Source organism: Nerophis lumbriciformis, linkage group LG02 (genome assembly GCF_033978685.3).
Source record: "Nerophis lumbriciformis linkage group LG02, RoL_Nlum_v2.1, whole genome shotgun sequence".
Taxonomy (NCBI): domain Eukaryota; kingdom Metazoa; phylum Chordata; class Actinopteri; order Syngnathiformes; family Syngnathidae; genus Nerophis; species Nerophis lumbriciformis.
In genome coordinates, this window is record NC_084549.2 from 29,437,570 (window position 1) to 29,463,649 (window position 26,080).

General features: G+C 40.4%; 1 protein-coding gene across 1 annotated transcript in view; it reads right to left on the minus strand.

Annotated features, from left to right (window-relative positions):
* LOC133617660 (uncharacterized) overlaps positions 1–26,080 on the minus strand; it is a 53,201-nt gene that overhangs the window by 11,965 nt on the left and 15,156 nt on the right. Inside the window, exons 3-14 of the mRNA XM_061977817.1 lie at positions 21,209–21,309; positions 20,901–21,030; positions 20,771–20,820; positions 18,021–18,126; positions 17,459–17,593; positions 17,277–17,382; positions 17,090–17,151; positions 14,239–14,364; positions 14,060–14,151; positions 12,594–12,713; positions 12,307–12,503; positions 11,573–11,702 (exon numbers count right to left, since the gene is read on the minus strand). Of these exons, the coding sequence (XP_061833801.1) occupies positions 11,573–11,702; positions 12,307–12,503; positions 12,594–12,713; positions 14,060–14,151; positions 14,239–14,364; positions 17,090–17,151; positions 17,277–17,382; positions 17,459–17,593; positions 18,021–18,126; positions 20,771–20,820; positions 20,901–21,030; positions 21,209–21,309 (1,355 nt within the window). The remainder of the gene's footprint in view (positions 1–11,572; positions 11,703–12,306; positions 12,504–12,593; positions 12,714–14,059; positions 14,152–14,238; positions 14,365–17,089; positions 17,152–17,276; positions 17,383–17,458; positions 17,594–18,020; positions 18,127–20,770; positions 20,821–20,900; positions 21,031–21,208; positions 21,310–26,080) is intronic.

Here is a 26,080-nt window from a genome sequence, read left to right on the forward strand (position 1 = left end):
ACCAGGAACTAGGAACAGGAAACAGGATGCCAGGGAAACAGGAACTGGAAGACGAGGAACACAAAGACAGCAAGCTACAAACAGCTAGAGAATATAGCTTACCGCTACCGCATCCAGCTACACTGACATCGACAAGTATAAATGACAATAATCCAGCACAGACTGGATGGGAAGGCAGGTTCAAATAGCAGCTTGCTGATTGCCACCAGGTGTAGCCCGGTGCCAATCAGCCACAGCTGAGGGGAAAAAGCACTCAGGGAGACAATCAGGAAATAACCAAAATAAGAGTGCTGACAGGAACTAAAGACAGGAAACAAAAGACAAACGCAGAGGAAAAACTAAAACATAGCCAAACTGTCAGGGACACGCCTGACAGTTTCTTTCTGATATTAATATTTCTGGTTCCTACATTACATATCAATATAGATCAATACAGTCTGCAGGGATACAGTCCGTAAGCACACATGATTGTATTTCATTATGACGAAAAATGTTTTTTTTTTTAATTTAAAAAAATACCATACCCCCCACCGGTCCGTGGGACAAATTTTCAAGCGTTGACCAGTCCGCAGCTACAAAAAGGTTGGGGACCACTGTTGTAGATCATAAATCATGCCTCTCGCCTGAAAAGTAGATGGCTGAGGATATAATCCGACAAGTTGCGACACTTTGACAGCCATTTAGACTTAGACAAACTTTAATGATCCACAAGGGAAATTGTTCAACACAGTAGCTCAGTTACAATGATGGAAAGTGTAAGGATGGAAAGGACAATGCAGGTATAAATAGACTAATATAGCGATAAAAAATATAACATATATACGAATATATACATAATATGTGTACAGAATAATATATATACAGATATATTATATTATGTCTATAACATATATACAATACATACAATATACCAGTGGTTCTCAACCTTTTTTCCGTGATGTACCCCCTGTGAAAAATGTTTTAATTCAAGTACCCCCTAATCAGAGCAAAGCATTTTTGGTTGAAAAAGGAGATAAAGAAGTGAAATACAGCATAATGTCATCAGTTTCTGATTTATTAAATTGTATAACAGTGCAAAATATTGCTCATTTGATGTGGTCTTTCATGAACTATTTGGAAAAAAAGATATAAAAATATCTAAAAACTTGTTGAAAAATAAACAAGCGATTCAATTATAAATAAAGATTTCTAACCATTGAAGTAATCATCAACTTAGAGTGCCCTCTTTGGGGATTGTAATAGAGATCCATCTGGATTCATGAACTTAATTCTAAACATTTCTTCACAAAAAAGAAATCTTTAACATCAATATTTATGGAACATGTCCACAAAAAATCTAGCTGTCAACACTGAATATTGCATCGTTGCATTTCTTTTCACAGTTCTTTTTGACAGACATTTAAAAAAAATCTCACGTACCCCTTGGCATACCTTCAAGTACCCCCAGGGGTACGCATACCCCCATTTGAGAACCACTGCAATATACAATATATACAACACATGTACAATATAACAGTACATACAGTATATGTGACAGCAGCAGCATAAAATAGAGAGTAGATCCAGCAGGAAATAGAAAATAGACATTATAAACATAACAAACAAAGAGAAGTAGCTAACATGTCAGGTGTCAGGTAATAGGCAGATGTCATCTATTGCTGTATGGCGAATGATTATACAGCTGGATGGAGTGTGGAATGAAGGAGTTCTTGAATCGCACAGTGCGGGAAAGAGGCTGAAGGAGCCTGTTGGAGTATGAGCTCCGCTGTCCCTTAATTGTCAGGTGGAGTGGGTGGGCAGGATTGTCCATGATGGCCAGCAGTTCCAGTGTCCTCCTGTCCCTCACTGACACAAACACCTCCAACTGCGTGCCAATAGTTTGACCGGCTTTCTGGATCAGTTTATCAATCCGGTTTGAGTCCATTTTGTTGGTGCTGCTCCACCAACAAACCACTGCAAAGTACAGGGCACTGGCCACAACAGACTGATAAAATATCTCCAACAGCTTGCTGCACACATTAAAGGACCTAAGCTTCTTCAGGAAAAAGAGTCTGCTCATGCCCTTCTTGTAAACAGCTTTGCAGTTGTCCTTCCAGTCCAGTCTGCTGTTCAAGTGGACTCCCAGGTACTTATACTGCTCCACTAGTGCCACCTCCCGGCCCTGGATCTTGATGGGCTCCACCGAGGTCACTCTCTTCCTGAAGTCGATGAACAGCTCCTTGGTCTTGTCCACATTAAGGACCAGATGGTTCGCCTGAGACCACTCCACAAAGTCAGCGATCAGTGTCCTGTACTCCAATTCCCGTCCCATTTACTACCCGAAACTGGCAAGGACGACACAAAAAGACGCTTGGTCCCCCCACCCCTTTTCTTCGTGAGGATTATGAGTCATTCTTCACCTAAATGGGATTCTTCAAAAACAACTATGTGCGATATTGTGTAGTTCGGCACCACTTCAAACTACAACCATAATAAATAAACCTGACTGTGACAATAATTTGCATCATAGACAGATGCTTGTATTATTTACATAAAGCATGCAAGTGTGTCCTTAACCTGACAATTGGATCCATATGGTCAAAAACTAAGTGCCTAAACAAGACAGTTATTCCAATCTGTGCACATGCTTTAAATGCAGATTTCATCGCATCATCACATGTAAACATCATTGAGAAGTTGCGGCTTATGTCTATGAAAAGTCATTACCTCGAAGTGATACGTAACCATATTTTCTAGCAAGCAAATAATTACAGATACCACTTTGGCGAGTTGCCCGGAAGATAAGAGCATGTGTGCGTCAAAAGCCTGCAGACCACCAAGACGTGAATGATTAGTTTTTTGAGGAGATCACGCCACAAGTAGCTTGTGGGGATCAGAAAAAACTTGTGAGTCTGACCACTGAATTCCTCAGTTCCCTTATCCAGCCTCTTGGCATCCGTCAGGCGTGTGAATATTTTGCAGCAATTGATGTCGCCTTGCCCGGATCAGGGGTCAGAACTAAGGCTTCTCTTGCCTCAGACAAAAGAGCCAGACAGGAAATATCCACAGAAATGCATCTGAAGCTCCTTGAAAAGCACACGCTAATGTGCATCATTTTGTCTTAGTTTGTTGGAAGCAGGCCAAAAGAGGGAAGGATGATCCCCATGTTTATCCACATGATTTCATCTAAACTTAACCCAGCCAGGACAGCCTAGAGGCTGCATATTTTGAAAATGCAATGAGATGAGATTAAAATGTTAAAGAAGATAATTACTGAAGAGGAATGGGAGCATTAGGTAAATACATTTCTACTTAAGCAAACAAAATATAATAGTGTTCCTCTGTCATCAGCAGAGAACGGATTTTGTTTGATCCAGTATGACAAATCAATCTCTAACAGGCCAGACAAAATGATAACAGATGTGAGATGATGTTCACCAACTCAGCCAGTCTCACATAGGGCAGAAAAGGAATAACACATTGACTATGTTTCCATGCACTAAATTAGTCTGATTTGTCAAATAGTTCGTTTTTTTGTATTTTCACACCTAAGTCTCTTTGTCCATGCACACTCTAAGGCAACTATTGGTCATGTAGGATAGGATAGGATAGTATAGGATAGGACATACCGTATTTTCCGGACTATAAGGCGCCCTTAAAATCTTTTTTTTTCTCTCAAACCTCAACAGTGCGCCTTATGTACGGAATAATTCTGTTTTTTCTTACCGACCTCAAAGCAATTTTATTTGGTACATGGTGTAATGATAAGTGTGACCAGTAGATGGCAGTCAAAACATAAGAGATACGTGTAGACTGCAATATGATGACAATATAAATCAAGTAAACAACACCAACATTGTATATGTTTCATTGAAAATATAGAACAGCTCAAAAATCTATCAACATGTTTTAGTACGACTTTGGTAAGCTATGAAGCCGCATCGCTTGATGGATTGTACTGTGCTTCAACATACGAGTACTTTTATGGTGTGTGTATAAGGTAAGACATACTATCTGGCGTTTTGTTTCGCAATATTATGCAAAAGCAACTTTTCTTACCTTCTGTGGTACCTGCTAATGTGTCTTTGGGATCTGCAAAAATCCTGAAAAATTGCGCGTGTCCGCCTTCGTAGTCCGCGCCGTAGTTGATATGCTTCTTTTTTTCCCTCTATCTTCTTGTTATGAGACGGTCATCCTCCGCTGTTGCCATTTCTAATATAAAGTAGTGTAAAATTCTTACTTATATGTGTCAGTAAACTCGCCATGAAAGCGCTATAGTGAGTTTATATTATTCACCCAAGGAACTTCAGTTATTAGAGAGTTCCGGTCGGACGGTTTTTCACGTGACACATTTCCGGCGTTGTTGTTTCCGGATGAGGAGATGCTTCTCAGTTATTGATTTAAGTAAAGTCTGAATGTCATTAAAACAGATAGCTCCATCTTCTGACACTTCTTCCACTCCCGTCCTTGCACGCTACAACAAAGATGACGGGGAGAAGACACTGCCGAAGGTGAGCCACGTAAATAAGGCCGCCCACAAAACGGAACTCATCAGGAAGCAACTGTCAGAAAGAGCGGCTTGAAGATGATCTGTGAAACAAAATCCATGCAACATTTTGATCAAAAAAACACCATTACATGTTATGTAGACCACAAGGAAATGTTTTCAAATTAGAAAACAATTATAATAATATGACTCCTATATTACGGTGCGCCTTATATACGAAAAAAGATCGAAAATAGACCATTCATCGGCAGTGTGCCTTATAATCCGGTGCACCCTATGGTCCGGAAAATACGGTACTTTATTTATCCCAAAATGGGGATAAATGAAAAAATAATCCTTTTAGCGCGGATAAATATATTGCTTTTCCGGTTGACCTATGATGTCACACCAGGCATTTGTGGCTCCTTACAAGTCAAGAGCCTAGCTCTGTGGTACATGATGTCCGCTGTAATATTGGCACAAATATCACGTTGATAATGGCTATGATGATGTTTAATCGCAGACAACATAAAAAATTATATTATTTTGACAGGTACGAACATGACACCACTACCAAGAATATATCGGAGCAGATGCAGGTCCGAAGCAAAAACCGGCGGAAGAGAGTTGTTTCGAAGGAATTTTCAGACGGAGAATCGTGGAAACAAAACTTCCGAATGTCTTGGAGTTCATTCATTATGCTCTGTGGATTGATGGAAGGAGTTTTAAATTCGAAGGAAAAGACCGTTTATGCCCAAGCTGATACTGTTCCAGATGAAGGTTGCTATTGTTTTGGACAAGCTTGCCAGGTGTGTGGAATACAGAGTTATTGTTAATCAGTTTGGAGTGTACAAATGCGGCGTGAAGACGTTTGTAAACACTTTATTATTCGCTTTTAATATACCTGCTTCATTCTCTTTTATCTCATTCATATTTCGTTAGGGAGTCCGAATTAAGCAAACAATCTACATTTCCTTAGCTACCGTCTTAAATCAATCTCTGTTTCTTTTTTTCTCCCATCGATGCACTTCAAAATGTTTTGTTATTTGAATTTGTGAAGCCAATAAACTGTCACCTCTTCATTACAATAGTTCATGTTTTTATTGAATGGTATCTGCTTCCGGGTTGTATCCCGTGATATGAATGTTCCCCTCCGGCGGTACACACCCACTCGAAAGATCTGGTTTTCAATCACATAGGTTACGTGTGTTAGTCCGACTTTTCATAAACCGAACACGATCGGATTAAGGTCTTTCCGTGGATTGTAGGATGCTTATTTAGAGCCGAACTAGTCTTGTAATTGTACTAAAAAGACAATGATAACCACTTCTCCACATTTTTCTACGGGAAATAATTTACATTTCTTTCTGGCTTAAACTGTAGATATCGCAAAACATTTAAATACTCCACGGACAATGCTTTGAGTAACATTTTTACATTCCTAACTTACATAGTAACAATACAACTAAAATTAATTATATTAATACTATTTGCGTTGTTGCTTTGTCGTAAATTATGTTTGCAGTCATTAGCAAGTATGCTCCTAGCTACATGCTATTTACATTAGAATCTGCTTGACATATTATTAGGTGTATTACTAATATTGTACATTGTGCTATGTCTAGTAGGTGTTTGTATTTTAACTCCCAAGTTTTGTTTGACTTTTTTTCCCAAATAATTTTGAGCGCCACGCTGCTCGACTTTTGGGGCATTTACTTCAACTAGCAATAATTTTGTATAAAATTGTATAAATAGTGTAGTACACAGTATAAATAATTTGATTGTTGATCGTTGGCGACAACCAAAACTGTCAGCAGATAAGAGAACATCGTAAGTCAAAAGTATTAGAACTGGTGCTGTCAAACTAATCACACTTTTGAATGTGGATTAATTCAGATAAATTGCAATGTTTAACAAAACTTTAAAAAAGACCCCTATATTTGTACACAAATGCAATTTTAATGTCAGAAAGTCACCCAGGAACATCTTTAAAATGTTTTACTGAAATGTATGTCATTTATTTGCTCAAAACTTGTTAACAGTTGTATATAAAGTCCAGTCAGGGTGTATCTTTTAGTTAAATATGAATTGAGCACACCAGTTGGAGTCTCCTCACTCATCAGTGTTGTATGCATTGACATGATCACTGCCCGTATATCAGCTAACACTTTCAGGTAACCATCCGCAGTTAAGATAAAATTGCATGTAAGGTCAAAATAAATTGTGTGTATACACGATTAATGCACTTTTTTTGTGATTAGTGACATGAGTTAACTTGTTGTTTTCGTGAGCTCTAATTCTGACATATGAAATTTGCTAACAATTTGATTGTTATTTTTTCAATAGGGAACACGGGGTATGCGCACGCAGGTATGTACAGGTTCATTCTTCAGGTCAAGACAAGCAAAGCTATTGCTCTCTCGGTTTCCCCCTCTTCAAAAGTATGTCTGAAGTTTTTAAGTTGTCCAAGCTAAGACGCTTGTTTAAAGTCATTTCCGCTATTTGTTGTGTTTCCCCTGTGTCCCTTCGCACTCTTCGCTCTGTTTCTCTTTCCCTCCCCTCTCGGCGGCTGCTTTATTGATGCTCGCCAGTTGGGAGAGATCTTGGAGATTAGACGGCCGATGATGAAATATTTCCTTATTGTCTGCAAAGCAGGACGGCCTACGAGACCAAATACAGGGCGGTCTGCTCCTTATTAGAGCAGTGGCTCCATCAGTTCCCAGACTGCTCCTCAGTCCTGACCTGTGTGTTAACTCTGATTAGGTCATATGATAAACATTAACGCTGCTGCTTTTCCCACAAGCTTGCCACCTAAAAAAGTGTGGCCCTGGGGCAGCAACGTGACACGGGGCACCATTCAAAGCCCAAGCGGCGTGTGTCCTTTCATGGCACCTCGTTAGGCCTTCTCCAGCGGGATAAAAGGCTCACATTAAAAAAGAAGTGAGCTCCTCCGGGGATGGATGGAGATAGTTTTACACATCCTGGCCCATTTCTCCATTGCACTCTCCCAGTGTCTTTTGTCGCGCACATTCCATTGTTGGTATGGTCACAGACTCTCGGGTGTCAGTGCTAAAATACTATTTTCTCAGAAGGAGTGCGCGCCCATCCAGCCTAGTGTGCCCTTTCTCTAAAAAAGGTGCGCAGCTTTACACAACAGTGGAGGGAAGTTATTTTTCAGCATTGTTTTGTCTCTCACGAGAACAGTGGGGACAGGATCAAAGATGATGGACATAATAGGGCCAAAGACTGACCCTCGGGGTCAGGCCCTGACAGCAGGAAGTCATTTATACCATCCATGTCTCAGATCTATTGTTATCTAAAGGACAATACAAGATATTCACATTGTTTAGCTAGATTGTACTACAACTTTGTGGTGTGTTATTTTGTTAACAGGATACTTCCTGGTTCATGAAGGATGATAAAGATACCAGGTATGCAAAGGTAGTGTTATTTTTAGAGATGTCCTGATTCCGATCATGGGATCAGGTCGGGGATGATATATCGGGGATGATACACTATTAACTAGATCCACTCGACGCACCGGTCGCCCACAGAACTTTCCTCTAGAACAGGGGTCGGCAACCTGCGGCTCTAGAGCCGCATGCGGCTCTTTAGCGCCGCCCTTGGTGGATCTCTGGAGCTTTTTCAAAAATGTATGAAAAATGGAAAAAGATCCATCCATCCATCCATTTTCTACCGCTTATTCCCTTTGCGGTCGCGGGGGCGCTGGAGCCTATCTCAGCTACAATCGGGCGGAAGGCGGTGTACAAGATGAGGGGAAAAAAATATATTTTTTGTTTTAATATGGTTTCTGTTGGAGGACAAACATGACGCAAACCTCCCTAATTGTTATAAATCACACTGTTTATATTAAACATGCTTCACTGATTCGAGTATTTGGCGAGCGACGTTTTGTCCTACTAATTTTGGCGGTCCTTGAACTCACCGTAGTTTGTTTACATGTACAACTTTCTCCGACTTTCGGGGACGTGTTTTATGCCACTTCTTTTTCTGTCTCATTTTGTCCACCAAACTTTTAATGTTGTGCATGAATGCACAAAGGTGAGTTTTGTTGATGTTATTGACTTGTGTGGCGTACTAATCAGACATATTTGGTCACTACATGACTGCAAGCTAATCGATGCTAACATGCTATTTAGGCTTGCTGTATGTACATATTGCATCATTATTCCTCATTTGTAGCTATATTTGAGGTCATTTAGTTTCCTTTAAGTCCTCTTAATTCAATTTATATCTCATGACACACTATCTCTATGTAAAAAGGCTTTTAATTTTTTGCGGCTCCAGACGGATTTGTTTTTTCTATTTTTGGTCCAATATGGCTCTTTCAACATTTTGGGTTGCCGACCCCTGCTCTAGAAGGTCTTATCTTTGTCCATGTGATGTCAGATGAAACAAAAATTGAGCTGTTTGGCCACAATACCCAGCAATATGTTTGGAGGAGAAAAGGTGAAGCCTTTAATCCCAGGAACACAACTGCCCACCGTCAAGCATGGTGGTGGTAGTATTATGCTCTGGGCCTGTTTTGCTGCCAATTGAACTGGTGCTTTAAATGGGACAATGAAAAAGGAGGATTACCTCCAAATTCTTCAGGACAACCTAAAATCATCAGCCCGGAGGTTGGGTCTTGGGCGCAGTTGGGTGTTCCAACTGAACACTGACCCCAAACACACGTCAAAAGTGGTAAAGGAATGGCTAAATCAGGTTACAATGAAGGTTTTAGAATGGCCTTCCCAAAGTCCTGACTTAAACGTGTGGACAATGCTGAAGAAACAAGTCCATGTCAGGAAACCAACACATTTAGCTGAATTGCACCAATTTTGTCAAGAGGAGTAGTCAAAAATGCAACCAGAAGCTTGTGGATGGCTACCAAAAGCACTGTATTGCAGTGAAACTTGCCAAGGAACATGTAACCAAATATTAACATAGTATATATCTGTATCATGAATCAATTTAAGTAGACCCCGACTTAAACAAGTTGAAAAACTTATTCAGGTGTTACCATTTAGTGGTCAATTGTACGGAATATGTACTTCTCTGTGCAACCTACTAATAAAAGTCTCAATCAATCAATCATTTCTGTATGTATACTTTTAACCCAGCAGATTTGGTCACATTTTCAGTAGACCCATAATAAATTCATAAAAGAACCAAATATCATGAATGTTTTTTGTGACCAGCAAGTATGTGCTCCAAACACTGTATAACAAAGAAATAAGAGTGTAGAAATTATTGGAAACTCAAGACAGCCATGACATTATGTTCTTTACAAGTGTATGTAAACGTTTGATCGCGACTGTAAATAAACTGTGATTGATTGATTGATTTGCCTTTTTTAAATGATCAGAGATAGGCCGATGAGTTGCCGAGCCCAGACGATCTTTACTACAGCTGTGTTGGTGTCAGAGAGACACAATTACATTTTTATATTCATTGTTACACACATGCATGAGTTACATGAATTCCAGGAGGGTGTGTGTCTTGCCAGAACACCGGCTCGAATTTGAGAGCAATCTCCAACGAACGTGTTGTCTATCCACAGCTTCAAAAATACTAATCCTCACTACCCTGGCCAAGAAAACAAAAAAAAAGTTTCTTCCAAGTAGCTTCATCACTAGAGGACTAGAGGAAAATGAATGGCTAAGCATACTACACGCACAAACTGGGCAGGACAACACAAGAAGCGAACTGCTAAAGCTTGAATGTGCAGTAAAGTAGAGAGGATTAATCCAGATGTTGATACTACTGATATCTAGTTTAGTATCAGTATGTAAATGGTACTAAAGTGATAATGTTATAATGTAATACTGTTTTCTCATTAGTACAGAAACATTTTTGGGTCTATTTTGTTGGCCTTTACAAACTCATGGAGTAAGTCTATGGACACATGAAGGCTTTGAGGGCAAAACCCAAATGATTTCAATGAGAGCCAATAGTAGTTTTTGCTTTTGTTTAGTTATTGTGCAGTAGCCACTTTTTGTTTAAAAAAAACATTGAATGTAACATTCAATACCACACATTCAATACATCATCCGATTTTTTCAACAATACTAGCAAATTTTAAATCTAATAAGATCCATTCATCCATCCATTTTCTACCGCTTATTCCCTTTGGGGTCGCGGGGGGCGCTGGAGCCTATCTCAGCTACAATTGGGCGGAAGGCAGGGTACACCCTGGACAAGTCGCCACCTCATCGCAGGGCCAACACAGATAGACAGACAACATTCACACACTAGGGCCAATTTAGTGTTGCCAATCAACCTATCCCCAGGTGCATGTCTTTGGAGGTGGGAGGAAGCCGGAGTACCCGGAGGGAACTCACGCAGTCACGGGGAGAACATGCAAACTACACACAGAAAGATCCCGAGCCCGGGATTGAACCCAAGACTACTCAGGACCTTCGTATTGTGAGGCAGACGCACTTATATAAGCTTTATAAAAATGTGTTTTTGTGTTTACTTTCGTTACTTGCTGTAAAACAATTCCAATTATATCATCTATAGTCAAAGTATAAGCTGGGCACTTGATCTGACGCCAACAAATTCTGATTGAAGCTAAAAAGGTTAACCAGGACATCCCTAGTTATTCGTAATGCATATTATCAAAGACTGCAAACATTTGTTAAAATACTTGCACCTTTATGCAGATCCTCACCAAAACGGGTCCGTTTTAGCCACCCAATGCCAGCTCTCCACAAAGTATGTGAAGTTTCAGGAATGGTGCTAAACTGGTGCAAGAATCACTTTACTGCACATTGGGAGCCGGAGAACATTTACATGGGGCCAAAATCTCAGTCTCTCAAATGTAAAAAAAAATACATTCCTTTATCCACCCAAAATTGGTACATGTATGAACCCTTCTCAAAGGTTTGTGTAGGTTTTCTGCGAACAAACCACCACAACTTTGCATAACTGAATCTAATTTAGTAAAAATGCCAGTATATTTTTAGCAATCCAGACATTCTTATACCCAGACAAAACAGTCTTCCCACATACCAACTGAGTGTGTTTCTCATGCTATCAACCAAACTCATAACAGTGACTGTTTTTATGACAATCCATTTGGTTTCTCAAAACAATCAGTACCTTAATGTAGCTTTCTTGCAGAGCATTTTGAAGGTGAGCCACCTGTCGGTTGAGATGCACCATAGAGATTTCTTCCTTAAACACCTGGCAGTTCAGCTTCATCTTCTCCAAAAGACGAACATCTAGCTGTCTGGACGCAAGACAAACAAAGCGAAATCTCATTGCACCTTAGCATGTAGTGTCTACCTTCAAGACACGGCTCATCGGTTTTCGAGTTCCAGGTCCAACTATTTTCATGGGACATTAGTGCATCTGTCATCGTTGAATTTGTGAAAATGTGCTCTGTCATGTGACTCATCTCGTCCAGCTGAATAGTGTTGACATTTGGAGATAAGAAAAGCCAGTGTCAGAAGACACAATTAGTTGATGGCTTTCTCTGCCATTGCAAAGATAATAATGAGTTTTGATTGACTCATTTTCCAATATTTAAATATTTCTTGCTGTGGTTGTAGTTTGAAGTGGTCTAATGGTGTTTGCACAGCATCATACGGAGTGGTATTTCCAGTGTTTTTGTCACATTAATGAGCAACATTTATTTTTTTGAGCTAATTGCGAGAGGAAAAACACAACAAGACCAAACACGGTTAAATAAGTACCTTTTTGACAGTGGCAATATAAATCAAGCATTATTATCATGAAAGAGATTTTTTGGGGGGATGATTTCCCATTACACCAATAACCATTTATATTCATAATATCATTGGGATACAATTTAAAAGCAAAACAAAGGTTACTTCTTTCTGTGAGCTGCAGAGTTGCTGATGTGTTCTCGGAGGGTCTGAAGACTTTGCTTCTTGTCACTTAGTCGTCTGTGGAGCAGTTCCAGTTTCTGCTCCAGCTCAGCTGAGCCAAACATTTCTAAATTTGCATCTCCTTCCGAGTTCTTCAGTTCTGAGCAGAAGGCTACCAGCCCAAGGTGAAGCTCCTGCACCTACAAGTCAACAGTTTGCACAATAACTGAAGGATGATAGAGCAACATACAGTATGTGCTTTACCGTCTCAGTTCAAGGGTGGAACTGACCTGCAGGATGACATTTTGTAGGGAGTCCACTTGCAGATTCAGCTCCCTGATCCGTTCCTCTTTTTGGGTTCCAATAGAGCTGTTGACCTCTGGACTGTTTTGGGAAGCGGTGCTTTTACTCTGTGTTGCAAAATTGCCAAATTTATTTATTCAAACTCCATTGTAATTTATATTTATACGCAAAATGTACGAAACTGCAATAAAACAAAACCAATTTAGTTCAATAGCTCATTTAATAAGAAGAACAATGATAAACATTCTAAATCCATTTCATCCATCCATTCATTTTCAAGATAATCTTACTTATCTCACCATATGAAATATAACTTACTTCACTAATTATTATGTATTTATTTTTCTTGTTGTTACTTATGGTGTATATTGTGAATAATCAGTGGTTCTTAACCTGGGTTCGATCGAACCCTAGGGGTTCGGTGAGTGGGGCTCAGGGGTTCGGCGGAGCCTCCGCCGCGTAGGTCAAGACACACCAGACTCATCGTGTAAATAAAAACTTCTCCCTATCGGCGTATTATGGATACCCCCAAACAATGTTCCATCTGGTTTGCAGGTGTGTAATTTGTTCTGAGTTCATGCACTGTGTTGGTTTTGTTCTTTGAACAAGGTGATGTCCATGCACGGTTAATTTTGTGCACCAGTAAAAAAAACATATAACTTTGTCTTGAATTTGAAAATAACTAACTTTTTTTTTCTCACTAAAGAAGGGTTCGGTGAATGTGCATATGAAACTGGTGGGGTTCGGTACCTCCAACAAGCGTAAGAACCCATCCATCCATCCATCCATTTTCTACCGCTTATTCCCTTTGGGGTCGCGGGGGGCGCTGGAGCCTATCTCAGCTACAATCGGGCGGAAGGCGAGGTACACCCTGGACAAGTCGCCACCTCATCGCAGGGCCAACACAGATAGACAGACAACATTCACACTCACATTCACACACTAGGGCCAATTTAGTGTTGCCAATCAACCTATTCCCAGGTGCATGTCTTTGGAAGTGGGAGGAAGCCGGAGTACCCGGAGGGAACCCACGCAGTCACAGGGAGAACATGCAAACTCCACACAGAAAGATCCTGATTGAACCCAAGACTACTCAGGACCTTCGTATTGTGAGGCAGATGCACTAACCCCTCTCCCACCGTGCTGCCCTAGCTTACGAACCACTGGAATAAATTGAGAACAGGAAGTGAACAAAAGTTTTAGCAAATGCTATGTAAAGGAAAAGGGGTAGGATTAAATCAGCTCTGCTTCTTCCTACTCCTTTTCGAACATGTTGAATAGAGAAACTGGAAATTGTGATGTATCATGTTGTATACTTGCATGTTCTAAATAAACACAAACTCAACTCAACTCAACTCCACATCTAACATTACAAATGATATTTTTTCAACTGTCCATTTATTAGTTGTTTTTACACTGAATGTGTACATATTGATAACATGTTCAGTGATACCTTTTTACACAAATGTAACTCCAGTTCCCTCTCAGATGAGGATATCAGCAGACTCCCAATATGCTGATCCTGGGAAAGCTCAGCTGCGGAATCTAGAAATAAAAGCAGATGTGCGCATGATGTCTTCATATTGTTGTGATAAAACTCTACTGTGCTCTTTCATGTACAGTGTTTTGTACCTCTCTGCTCTTTCAGTGAAAAAAGGCTTTTGTCTTCTGTCATTCCCAGCATTCTAAGACAAGAGTCCATTATTTTGGCCATTGTTGTTTCTTTTGGGGTTCTGAGGTGAACGATTCGCTCTGAGGCTGCAACACATGACAAGGCAGTAGGAAAGACTTCCTATGTTAGCAATACTTTTGTGGTAATTTTATTTTATTGGATGGATTGTGAAATTAACCCTGTGATGCATGAATTATGGTAACCTACTTTAGAATTTTCATTAGTCAACTTAACTTTAAAAAACACATTTTTAAAGACTTGGTGAAATGTCCACCAAGATGTACAAAATGTGTTGATAAAGTATATTTTTAAGGGGGAAAATTATTTTGTAAACACTATAAAATATGTTCTTACTGATCGTTAACATTTGTTCACATATTTCAACATATCCCAATATTGCTGAATGTTTTGCAAAAATATTAAACATCCTGACCTTAACAAATGTTTTTTTTAAACCTACAGGACTAACATTCAAAAAATTTCAAAAAATTTCAATAAAAATACACTTACATTCTAATAACACATATTAATTGCTTTGCAACCAAAACGTTCATGCAGATTAAGTATTTTCAAAAGTGCCAACGTTGCAGCAACACTATTCATGGAAGTCAAAATAGAATAACCAGAGATGCATGATGTCCAGTTTAGTGGAAATAAGGTTAATCATAATTTCCTCAAATCTCAAAATCAATTATTTTTACAAAATCTGAACAATTATATTACTCCTTATTTGTTGCTTGGTATTCCCATATGTGTATACCTGCAAGAGTCTCCTAAAGTAGAAGGAATGGACAGGTGTTCCTCTTCGCATGTCGGTCAGCCATTTTTAGAACGTTTTTTTGTACTTAAAACGGCTGACCAATGGGTGGCAGTGTATGGCAAGACACAATAGTGTCCACTGTAGTGGCTGATGTGCAACTTTGACATTAAAACTCATACATAGGACAAAACATCATCTGCAATGTTAATATGACTCCACCGAAAATTCATGTGATTAATACGATACCAAATCCAAAAATGCTTGAAGAAATATCATTATAGAAAGAGTCAAATATCTGTAAGTACCCCTGCAATGTCTTACCCAATGCTGCAGGGCTATTCAAAAAAACTGTTGGGGCCACATTTCCAAAAAATTACACCGGGGGCCAGACTTCTTTTTTTCACTATTATTCTAATTTTGAGAGCCAGCATTCTCAGCAGTGGACATGTTTTGTCTCTTTCTTTGGTCAGTGTAACACATTTCAGGAAAAATAGCCTTGTTATTCAAAATACATGTGTCCACTGGAGTGGATGCTGGCCAGGGCCACTCCTGGCTAAATTGGGGCCCGAACTTAGATTATATCTATTTGACTCAGGCTTGAATTTAATTAGATGCATATGTTGGGCATAATTAAGAGTTATTTTGGATGCAAAAGCAATGTTTTAACATAATTAGCAAATACATCTAGTTTACAAAACGTGTACATTAACGCTGAGTGCCACAAAGGATGGTTTGTTAAGGAATATTTGCTATTCCAACCTTAACAGAGATGGAGGAAGGGGATACAGAATAAGTTGACGGTAAAATGTCACGGATAACAGGGGCCGGCGCACATATAGGGAGGGACAACCTTGCCAAGGTTAAAATGAAAATGCAAGGATCTGCCATTGTGTTTACACTGGTCCAAGTTCCTCTATACCACAGGATCATTTTAGTGTTTTATATTTTAATTTATTGCAAAAGTGTTTAAGTGTCTACTAAGTTTTGAACTGAACTCAGAGGCCGGTGTGGTGTCAATCATTCATATGTTTTTTCATAATTCACGTCAAATTTTAGAATTTCTTTGTTTGTGCATGTGGTGTTAAAGGCATAGACATCTTATAAGTAGACGCAGCATCGACCGCTACTGCCTACTGACGCTGACGAGACGCGGGGCTGCCATCTTGGAGTGGTGATCCGCAATTCATTTGGCAGGAGCAATGAACTGTCAGCCCATTTAATTCATATTTTGTATTACATTCTTCCCTTAAATGATAATGTTTACAGTGATTGTTTTATATGTATTTTTTATGTACGTTTGTATGTCGCTTTGGATAAAAGCGTCTGCCAAATACTTAAACATAAACATAAATAAACACCTGGAAGTCTTTATATCAGCTAAAACCACCAATCTGTTTCACTGGATTCAGAATAAAACCAAATTCTGTTTTACCCAACAATGTTAGTATTTGAATCTTGTTACTTGAAGACTTATTCCTGGTTAAAATTATACTGTTAATAAAGTATTGTCTTATACTTTGCATAAAATGAGAATGCATCATAATCAGTGGCGGCTGGTGAATTGTGTTTTAGGTGGGGCTGAAAGTTTGTAAACCAAACTCCTGTAGGGGGGTCATCCTCCCCCAGAAGATTTCTTTGTGATTTTCACATACAAATATTGAAGATCTTTGCTCCTTCTCAACTCTGTGGTAATATTCTTTTCACAAAATACAACCAATAGTACGTTAATGTTAAATCTTACTTGTGAAAAGTAATCCCCTGATTCCTATTTTCAACAGTCCGCTCATTTGAGCAGGAAAACGCTGAACACCAGCCCGGCTTCCTTGTTTTCTACCTGTCAACTGTCGGTTTAGGCTGCTCGCCAGCTCCTCATCACCACTTCAAGATGGTGGCCGAATTTCTCGCGTCACAGCAGCCAATGCTGCGTCTACTTATAAGATGTCTATGGTTAAAAGCATACAATTTACAACCAATTTTCCCCACTGATCAGTTAGGTCTATTTTGCAACAATGTTTCCAAAATGTCAAAAGTTTACCATTTTAATTGCTTACCATTTATTGTGACCTCTATCAACTGTGAATTCCGATGTGCCATGTAGTTCTGGTTATTGTGCCTGGCATTCAAAAATAAACAATAAATGAGTTGCATATCAACATGCTGGTTAGTATGATTTACTTGCCTAGAAGCAAGTAGCTACAAGGTGGAGTGCACATTGAAGTTTTGAGGGCAGACCTGTACCTGAGCTTGAGGGATCGTCGATTCATGCTTAGGCAGTTCACCTGCGGTGAGGACTTTGATTTGATCATTGGCATGAACGTCTCGACATGATTGTTCTGGAAGGATCCTACAAAGAAGTATGAGGTTGAACACACGTCAATGATGCTGGCATGAAAGTTAGTCAACGGGCAATACGAGTGTACCAAAAGTACTGGAAGGGTGCAGCTCATTATAAATAGCAGAGAGTAGCTTCTCCTTGTCTTCTAGTGCGTTGATGTGCAGCATGTCCAGAATGTTCACGTTGATTGACGCGATGTCTGCTCCACACAAATTTGCCTCTGCAAGAGAAACGTTGTCATGTACACTAATGCACAACCCAGGCTTCTACTGCTTTGATTGAATACCTGAAACCAAATAAGAGCTTGAAAATAATGAAAACACCAAGAAAGTGTAATTGTAACCATTTTTTGTATGCAGTAATTTAAATTTGGGTGAATACTTTAACTGCTATCATAAAACCATCACGTCTCGACTGTACTTTGAAGTAATGATTGCATTTGAATATTTGGCTCGGACAACATAAATACCCATTCATAACCCCACCCATTCAATTATGTGTTACCCTTCACACGATTGTTGTCATTTTATATCCTCTGATCGACGAGATCAGAGATGAAACAAAACATTTGATCCGTGGTTCAGATAAAGCTAACACAGCCACGGGGCTGGGAAAGGCACCTAATTGCAGAGGCATGTGTGCCTTACCTTGGATGAAAGGGAGACATTTGTGCAGTCCAATGCTGGCGAACCACACGCAGATCTCATTTGTGTTTAGCTCCTTGAGTGATTTGGCCTCCTGCCTGTCCACATCCTGGAGGAGGGGAAAGAGAGCGTGCATACCTGTTACTCGTGACTAATGTGTTTTGAGGGAAAACCTTTTTTTCAACCTGTGAATAATGTGGAACACAATTAGAAATGCATAATGATGTCATTGCACCCCAAGACCTGTTGGATAAAACATATTGGGATTGAGATAGCCATTATCTACATTTACACCAGTGTGGGTGGCACTGAGAGCAAGGTGGGTGAAGTGTCTTGCCCAAGGACACAACGACAGTGACGAGGACGGCGGAAGCTGGATTCAAACCAGGAAAGCATACGTTTCTGGCTGGCCACTCTACCATGTGAGCCACGCCCCCCCCAATCAATAAATCTGAAAAGCATACATGTACGATGATTTGACCCCTTCGATACATGCTGTGAGCAAACACAAACAGGAGACATATTTCAGGGATCTGATGTGCATTGTCTCACCTGCCTCTTTACAGCCAGGTGGGGACGCTCTTCTGCCAGTGTTATTTTTTTTATTGGTTATAGTTTATAGTTTTTTTTTTGTTTTTTTATTTCAACAGTGCTGTTAGTTTATTTAAAGGTAAAACTACATTATAAACAACAGTAGCCTATACTGTAAACTAGGGGTGTCCAAACTTTTTCCACTGAGGGACGAATACTGAAAAATCAAAGTATGCAGGGGGGGCATTTTGCATTTTCAAAACCAATAAAATATATAGATTTTTTTTTCATCTTTAAGGCTCCCCCCAAGTATGGTGCCGCGGACTCAGGAGTGCCTCAGTCACAAAAAATACATAAGTCATTTATTATTATTATTATTTTATTCAATCTCTAGGTCAACTTCAGGTCTATCTGTCGATATAAAGTTGTTGTTTTTTTTAATGTTTTAAGCACTTTTTGTCAAAGCCACAACACCGGAAATAATCTCTAGATTTGTCGCTATTAGCTGTTTACTAAAAAAGTTGCAAAGAGGATCTGGAAAGTCGCCAGATTTAGCGACAATGTCGCCTAGTTGGCAACACTGACCACTAAATTAGATCAATTCAATCAGATCACGCTGTTCAGTATCAGGGTCACTAATTGGCTCAGCCGCAGGCAGCGTTACTATATTGGATTAAAAGAGCATAAAGGTGACTAAAGGGTGTTATTTCATGTTGAAACGGCTCTCATAATGGGCTTAAGAAGATATTAAACAGGGTTTTATGCTCTAGCTATGAAAATATTCAATGTATAAATAATGATTCCTACTCTGCAGAAATTCATCAATCACAGTTATGCCCGGAATCAATTAACAGTACTAAAAACGGGAGTACTGTGTTCTTGATATTCGCATTATTGCCTGAGCACCCCTCAGATCCCAGGTTTGATCTTATGCTCATATTTAGGGCCCAAGCAGCACATGCTGCAAAGGCCCTATTGTATTAAATTTCAATACGTTTTGATGCATTTTTGAGGCCCACAACATGCATGAAAACGCACCAAAATGTCCAATTTCATTAGGTTTGGCGAGAATTTCTACATTAGGGTGTTCACGAACACAACATATCAAAATTGACTCTCTAGGGCCCCTTGAAAATTTCTAAAAATTAGCCACAGCCACAAAATTCACGTATTGTCACTAAAATCCCTGGAGACGTCAATCATGACAGTACACAAGTCAAAGTTTCAAGAACCGATTTTTAAAAACAAACATGAAGTCGGTCATTCCCATTGTGGGATAAATAAAAGTCTATCCTATCCCATCTTGGTTTCTGTCACGTATGTTTAGGCCAAAAACAGGGGTTGTACTTTTACAAACTCCTTCTAGGGATTTTGAAAAATGAGTCGCGGTTATAATGACAGATACCAGAAAGATAGGCGATGCTAAATTGCGAAAGGAATGTTGCCTACACCATAGGATGTGTGCCCAACTTTGATCTGATGGTATGCCACAAAATGTTCAACGTTTATATCTGTGCTCCAAAAATTCCGATTTTGATCAAACTTGGTAGAAATGACGATGATGACATACAGAAGTGTCAGATGGATCAATACATGTTGGTACGCATTTGTGGTGGGCAGAGCGTGGCAGTAAAAACTGCTCCTCGCCATCACCAATTCAACTGTCATGACTTCACTTTAAAGGATCAGCTCTCCTTCCCAACTGGTATGAGGCTTAAATGTTGGGGTCTGATCATGACTAGACGTTGATATCGACCGACACGAGTATTAGCTCCTTGTGGTGGAAAATTATACCAGTCTTAACTTCCTTCCACATCTTCCTAAAATTTTTGATGATAGGTGTCAGCATTGGGAAAGACGTGACTGCATGTGTCATGCGTGCCCGCCAACTTGCATGAGCCCTTTAATGCACGGAAGTGTAAGGGCCCCGTCCAACGCTGCTTGCAGCTTTAATTTGAGCCAAATTTTGTGTCTAATAAAAGTAGCGTTTGACTTCAAACTAAATTCTAATCACATTTTTTACAGTGTCGTGTTTGTATAACCACACAGCTTTGTACAATCCTACGCAAATAAGACACACACTAAAACTAAAACCCTGACACTATTTTTAAAGTCATTGCTTTGACAGCTCCAGAGAGCTGGGAAATATAAACAGAGCATAATTGCTGCAGATCTGGGTCGTGTGCTGATACCACCCTGAAGGCTCTGCTTTGAGGGTTTACCTTCTCAGGGAGATCTCCATTCTGGTCGTTGCACCGGGGAGCACACAAAGCTGAAGGAACACAAGGTTATAATATTGAATTCGCTGTCATATGAATTAATTTGTTCAGAATAAAACCACAGAAGACCCACCAACAGTTACACGCCGTTGACGTAGCGACCCCTTCCGTTGTTGCTGCTGGTCTGAGGTCTCGATGAAAGTGTGGAAAGTAGCGCCACTGGTTGGTGTATTCCCCAAACTGCAGGAGCGAGTGATTGGTCTCTGCACATTTTAATTAAATCAATTTAGCAAAATGGACAGTAATGTACAGTCAAAGTCTAAATCAGATAAGTGGGGGAATGTGTAGAGACTTTTCAAATAGATTAGACGTGCTAGTGTGGGTCTGTACAAAGAACATGTGACACTATGGGAAAATAGAAGCACTGATTGGACTTCATACCCTCTGATGAGTACACACATCCATTTTGGCAGCTTTAAAATGCAGGCCAATGCCAGTCTTGAGCATGTCAGAGCAGCTCACATCACTGTTGATCAAGTCGTCTGTGTAGAAATACAACAAGTTCATTGATAAATGCAGCTTGGTTGATGTTTTATCAACCGGTAAGTGCATGGGAAAATGGCCTCATGCCATTGTATTATTCCTGTTATGGCTTTTTATGATACACAGGTCAGCAAGGCTGTTTGGCACAGCTCGATGGTGTTGCTTGGCAACCAGGCAGCAACATTATTTTCCATCGTCTGGTTGGTGACATACTTTTTTGACAGTTAAAATTCTTTCCCACAGAAACGTTATATTCCTTCATGTTCTAAATCTATAATGGTCCACAAGCTAGTTCCATTTTGGTCTGCTATCATAACAAGTAATAGAGTACGACATACAGAGACTGTACACTGGAAGAACGAATTCCCTTTAGGTGGTACAATTTGGAATTCGACCGAGTTTATTTCCCTAAAAAAAAAACACCTTGAAAGTTGCACGTCACTTGATGTTGGACATCACACATCACTAGACCTCAATTCAGTGAGCATCACAGGAACAGGTCTATGTGTCTGATCTAGATCAGGGTCACACGTGACATTACACACTTCAACATTGTTCACAACTGTGGATGTTTTTTTTAATGCTTTTTCTTTGGCTTTTCAGCAAGACCTTTTCCAAAAAAAGAGGCAGCCCTAACAAGGGGGGTTAAAAGAAGAAGACAAATATACACCAGATATTACATGCAATAACATAACTGTTGCATTTTACAGTGTAATGGTCCGTTTTCATACGCCCCAGTTTTAGCATGATTTGGCTTTAGGCGAAAATGTTCATCCAAAATATGTCCCGGTTTTTTTACGCTATCTCGATTTGAATACCATGTAACACACACTGGAACTCAGTCTGTGTGCTTTTTAAACTGAGTAAGGCTCCAAAATAACCCACCATGGGTCCAAAGAAAGGAACATAACGAAATAGTCTTTCCCTCGTCCCTAGCTGCTCATCCCCAAAAGGTTTTACTTTTACTATGATTTACTTTTCAAGAAATCCTCTGAAATGCATTAATAACGAAAACCAAGGTACCGCTGTAGTTAACTTCTTAAAAAACGTGTGTGCCGGTTCACATACTTGCCAACCCTCCCGATTTTCCCGGGAGACTCCCGAATTTCAGTGCCCCTCCTGAAAATCTTCCGGGGCAACCATTCTCCCGAATTTCTCCCGATTTCCACCCGGACAACAATATTGAGGGCGTGCCTTAAAGGCACTGGCTTTAGTGTCCTCTCTCACCTGAAAAGGAGACTATTATATATGTCTCCGTTATCCATAGGTTTATCTATAACCCATAAAGTAGGCAGGCACGGAGCTATTTCTCAGCGTGTGTTTATTCCAGCCGGCACGTTAATACACTGACACACAACATCCGGATTCCCATCATGCATTGCTTCAAAACTACGGCAAGTAGTAATGTCCAAAAACATAACAGAGACGAAGCAGAAGAACGAAGAAGAGCCATGGCGACGACGAGTAAGAAGAAGAAGTACGCTTGCAAGTTCCAAAATGATTGGAAAAAATAATTTCAGTTCATCCAGGACAGCTAGAAGGGGAAGGGGTAGGCTGCCTGCAAATTTTGTACATCAGACTCCTCCATTGAACACGGTGGCCGAACGGATATACCCATTCATGAACGTATTATATACATGTTCTTATATATATATATATATATATATATATATATATATATATATATATATATATATATATATATATATATATATATATATATATATAAAAGAAATACTTGAGAATATATACACACCCCGCTACTGGCAAGTATGTCAGTTCATGATGTCAAAAAGTGAAATGCGCATTTGTTATTCAGCTTTAAAGCTTACATTTTTTTATTATCTTATTTTTACACTCTATGCCAGTTTAGAATATTATTTAACAATGCTTTTACCGTTTATAAAGGTTTAATGGCGGCAACCTTTTCCGTAATTTAATTTAGAAAATGTAGTTGCAAATTATTTAGAGTTCTATTAGCATCTTGGAAAGGATTTTGTTAGACCTCAAAGATTCCCCAGTATATGCACTCTGGTCTTAAAGGGATGGGTCTCGTTTACATTTTAATCAATACTCGTATTAAATTGTTACTTTTAAAACAGTGCCAGTGCTTAAACGATGGTCAAACCGGTGCTTGTGAAATCTTTCCCATCCAATTTTTTGGTTAAAAACAATGGCATATTATTTTAGTGTTTGAATATCTTTATATTCTTCCGTTGAAGGTTTATGGCCACAACCTTTTACTATCCAGGTGAGAGGCAAGATTTATAATCTAGAATTAACTTTTACGGGGCTTCACGGTGGAAGAGGGGTTAGTGCATCTGCCTCACAATACGAAGGTCCTGAGTAGTCTTGGGTTCAATCCCGGGCTCGGGATCTTTCTGTGTGGAGTTTGCATGTCCTCCCCGTGACTGCGTGGGTTCCCTCCGGGTACTCCGGCTTCCTCCCACTTCCAAAGACATGCACCTGGGGATAGGTTGATTGGCAACACTAAATTGGCCCTAGTGTGTGGATGTGAGTGTGAATGTTGTCTGTCTATCTGTGTTGGCCCTGCGATGAGGTGGCGACTTGTCCAGGGTGTACCCCGCCTTCCGCCCGATTGTAGCTGAGATAGGCTCCAGCGCCCCCCGCGACCCTAAAGGGAATAAGCGGTAGAAAATGGATGGATGGATTAACTTTTACCAACTCACCGGCTCAGTATGTCAATATAGCTGCACAGGCTACTTAGCTCTTTTTGATATTGCTAATAATTGTGTTTTATTCAGGTCAGGAGATGTGAATAAGCATTCTTGGCAATTTTGGGATGTTTTTTTAGAGGGCATTATGGACCCAATAGAGTTGGATTGTTAGCCACCTAGTACTTTCCGTATTTAACGATTTAGAATGCATAAAAAAGAAAAACCTATCTGTTCTTGTCTGGGGTGGTAGAGCAGCCGTCCCAGCAACTTGAGGGTTCCTGGTTCGATCCCCAGCTTCCGCCATTCTAGTCATGTCCATTGTGTCTTTGAGCAAGACACTTCACCCTTGCTCCTGATGGGGCGTGGTTAGGGCCTTGCCTGGCAGTTCCCGCCATCAGTGTGTAAATGAGTGAATGTGAAAATAGTGTCAAAGCACTTAGAGTACCTTAAAGGTAGAAAAGCGCTATACAAGTACAATCAATTTACCATTTGTATTACATAGGGATTGTGAATGATAGGCAAAATTCCAAAAAAAATGCAGTTCCCCTTTAAAACGTGTCGATTTATTTTAGCTTAGTAGCTCAGAAAGCAATTTGTTTATACAAGAGAGAGATTGGGGTAACTATGTCATTTGTAAAGGGGAAATATGTTAATGCCTCTTGTATTCATGTTAGCATTTAAGCTAGCTAGCGACCTACCGCTAACTTGCTTCGCCAGTAAGTTGGCAATGTCACCGGTCCGTGAGTTGAGCAAAGTGGGGTTATCAGTCATGGTTTTACAATACCTTTAATTTAAAAAGTAATATTAACCGTCTAGAGTTTTGTCGCAGTTTATAATTATGTTGGTTATTGTTACCTACCTATAACTAAGGCTACGTCTACACCAGTGACGTGCGGTGAGGTTCATGGCTGGTGAGGCACTGACTTCATCACAGTCAGATTTACAAACATATGAACCCTAAAGAGTATCTTATTCACCATTTGATTGGCAGCAGTTAACAGGTTATGTTTAAAATCTCATACCAGCATTCTTCCCTGCTTGGCACTCAGCATCAAGGGTTGGAATTGGGGGTTAAATCACCAAAAATTATTCCCGGGCGCGGCACCGCTGCTGGACAAATTTCACCACACCTAGTGTGTGTGTGACAATCATTGGTACTTTAACTAAACTTTAACTTTACACATACAAACTGTAGCACACATCCATCCATCTTCTTCCGCTTATCCGAGGTCGGGTCGCGGGGGCACCAGCCTAAACAGGGAAGCCCAGACTTCCCTCTCCCCAGCCACTTCGTCCAGCTCCTCCCGGGGGATCCCGAGGCGTTCCCAGGCCAGCCGAAAGACATAGTCTTCCCAACGTGTCCTGGGTCTTCCCCGTGGCCTCCTACCGGTCGGACGTGTCCTAAACACCTTCCGAGGGAGGCGATCGGGTGGCATCCTGACCAGATGCCCGAACCACCTCATCTGGTTCCTCTCGATGTGGAGGAGCAGCGGCTTTACTTTGAGCTCCCCCCGGGTGACAGAGCTTCTCACCCTATCTCTAAGGGAGAGCCCTGCCACCTGGCGGAGGAAACTCATTTCGGCCGCTTGTACCCGTGATCTTGTCCTTTCGGTCATAACCCAAAGCTCATGACCATAGGTGAGGATGGGAACGTAGATCGACTGGTAAATTGAGAGCTTTGCCTTCCGGCTCAGCTCCTTCTTCACCACAACGGATCGATACAGCGTCCGCATTACTGAAGATGCCGCACCGATCCGCCTGTCGATTTCACGATCCACTCTTCCCTCACTCGTGAACAAGACTCCGAGGTACTTGAACTCCTCCACTTGGGGCAGGGTCTCCTCCCCAACCCGAAGATGGCATTCCACCCTTTTCCGGGAGAGAACCATGGACTCGGACTTGGAGGTGCTGATTCTCATCCCAGTCGCTTCACACTCGGCTGCCAACCGATCCAGCGAGAGCTGAAGATCCTGGCCAGAAGAAGCCATCAGGACCACATCATCTGCAAAAAGCAGAGACCTAATCCTGCAGCCACCAAACCAGATCCCCTCAACGCCTTGACTGCGCCTAGAAATTCTGTCCATAAAAGTTA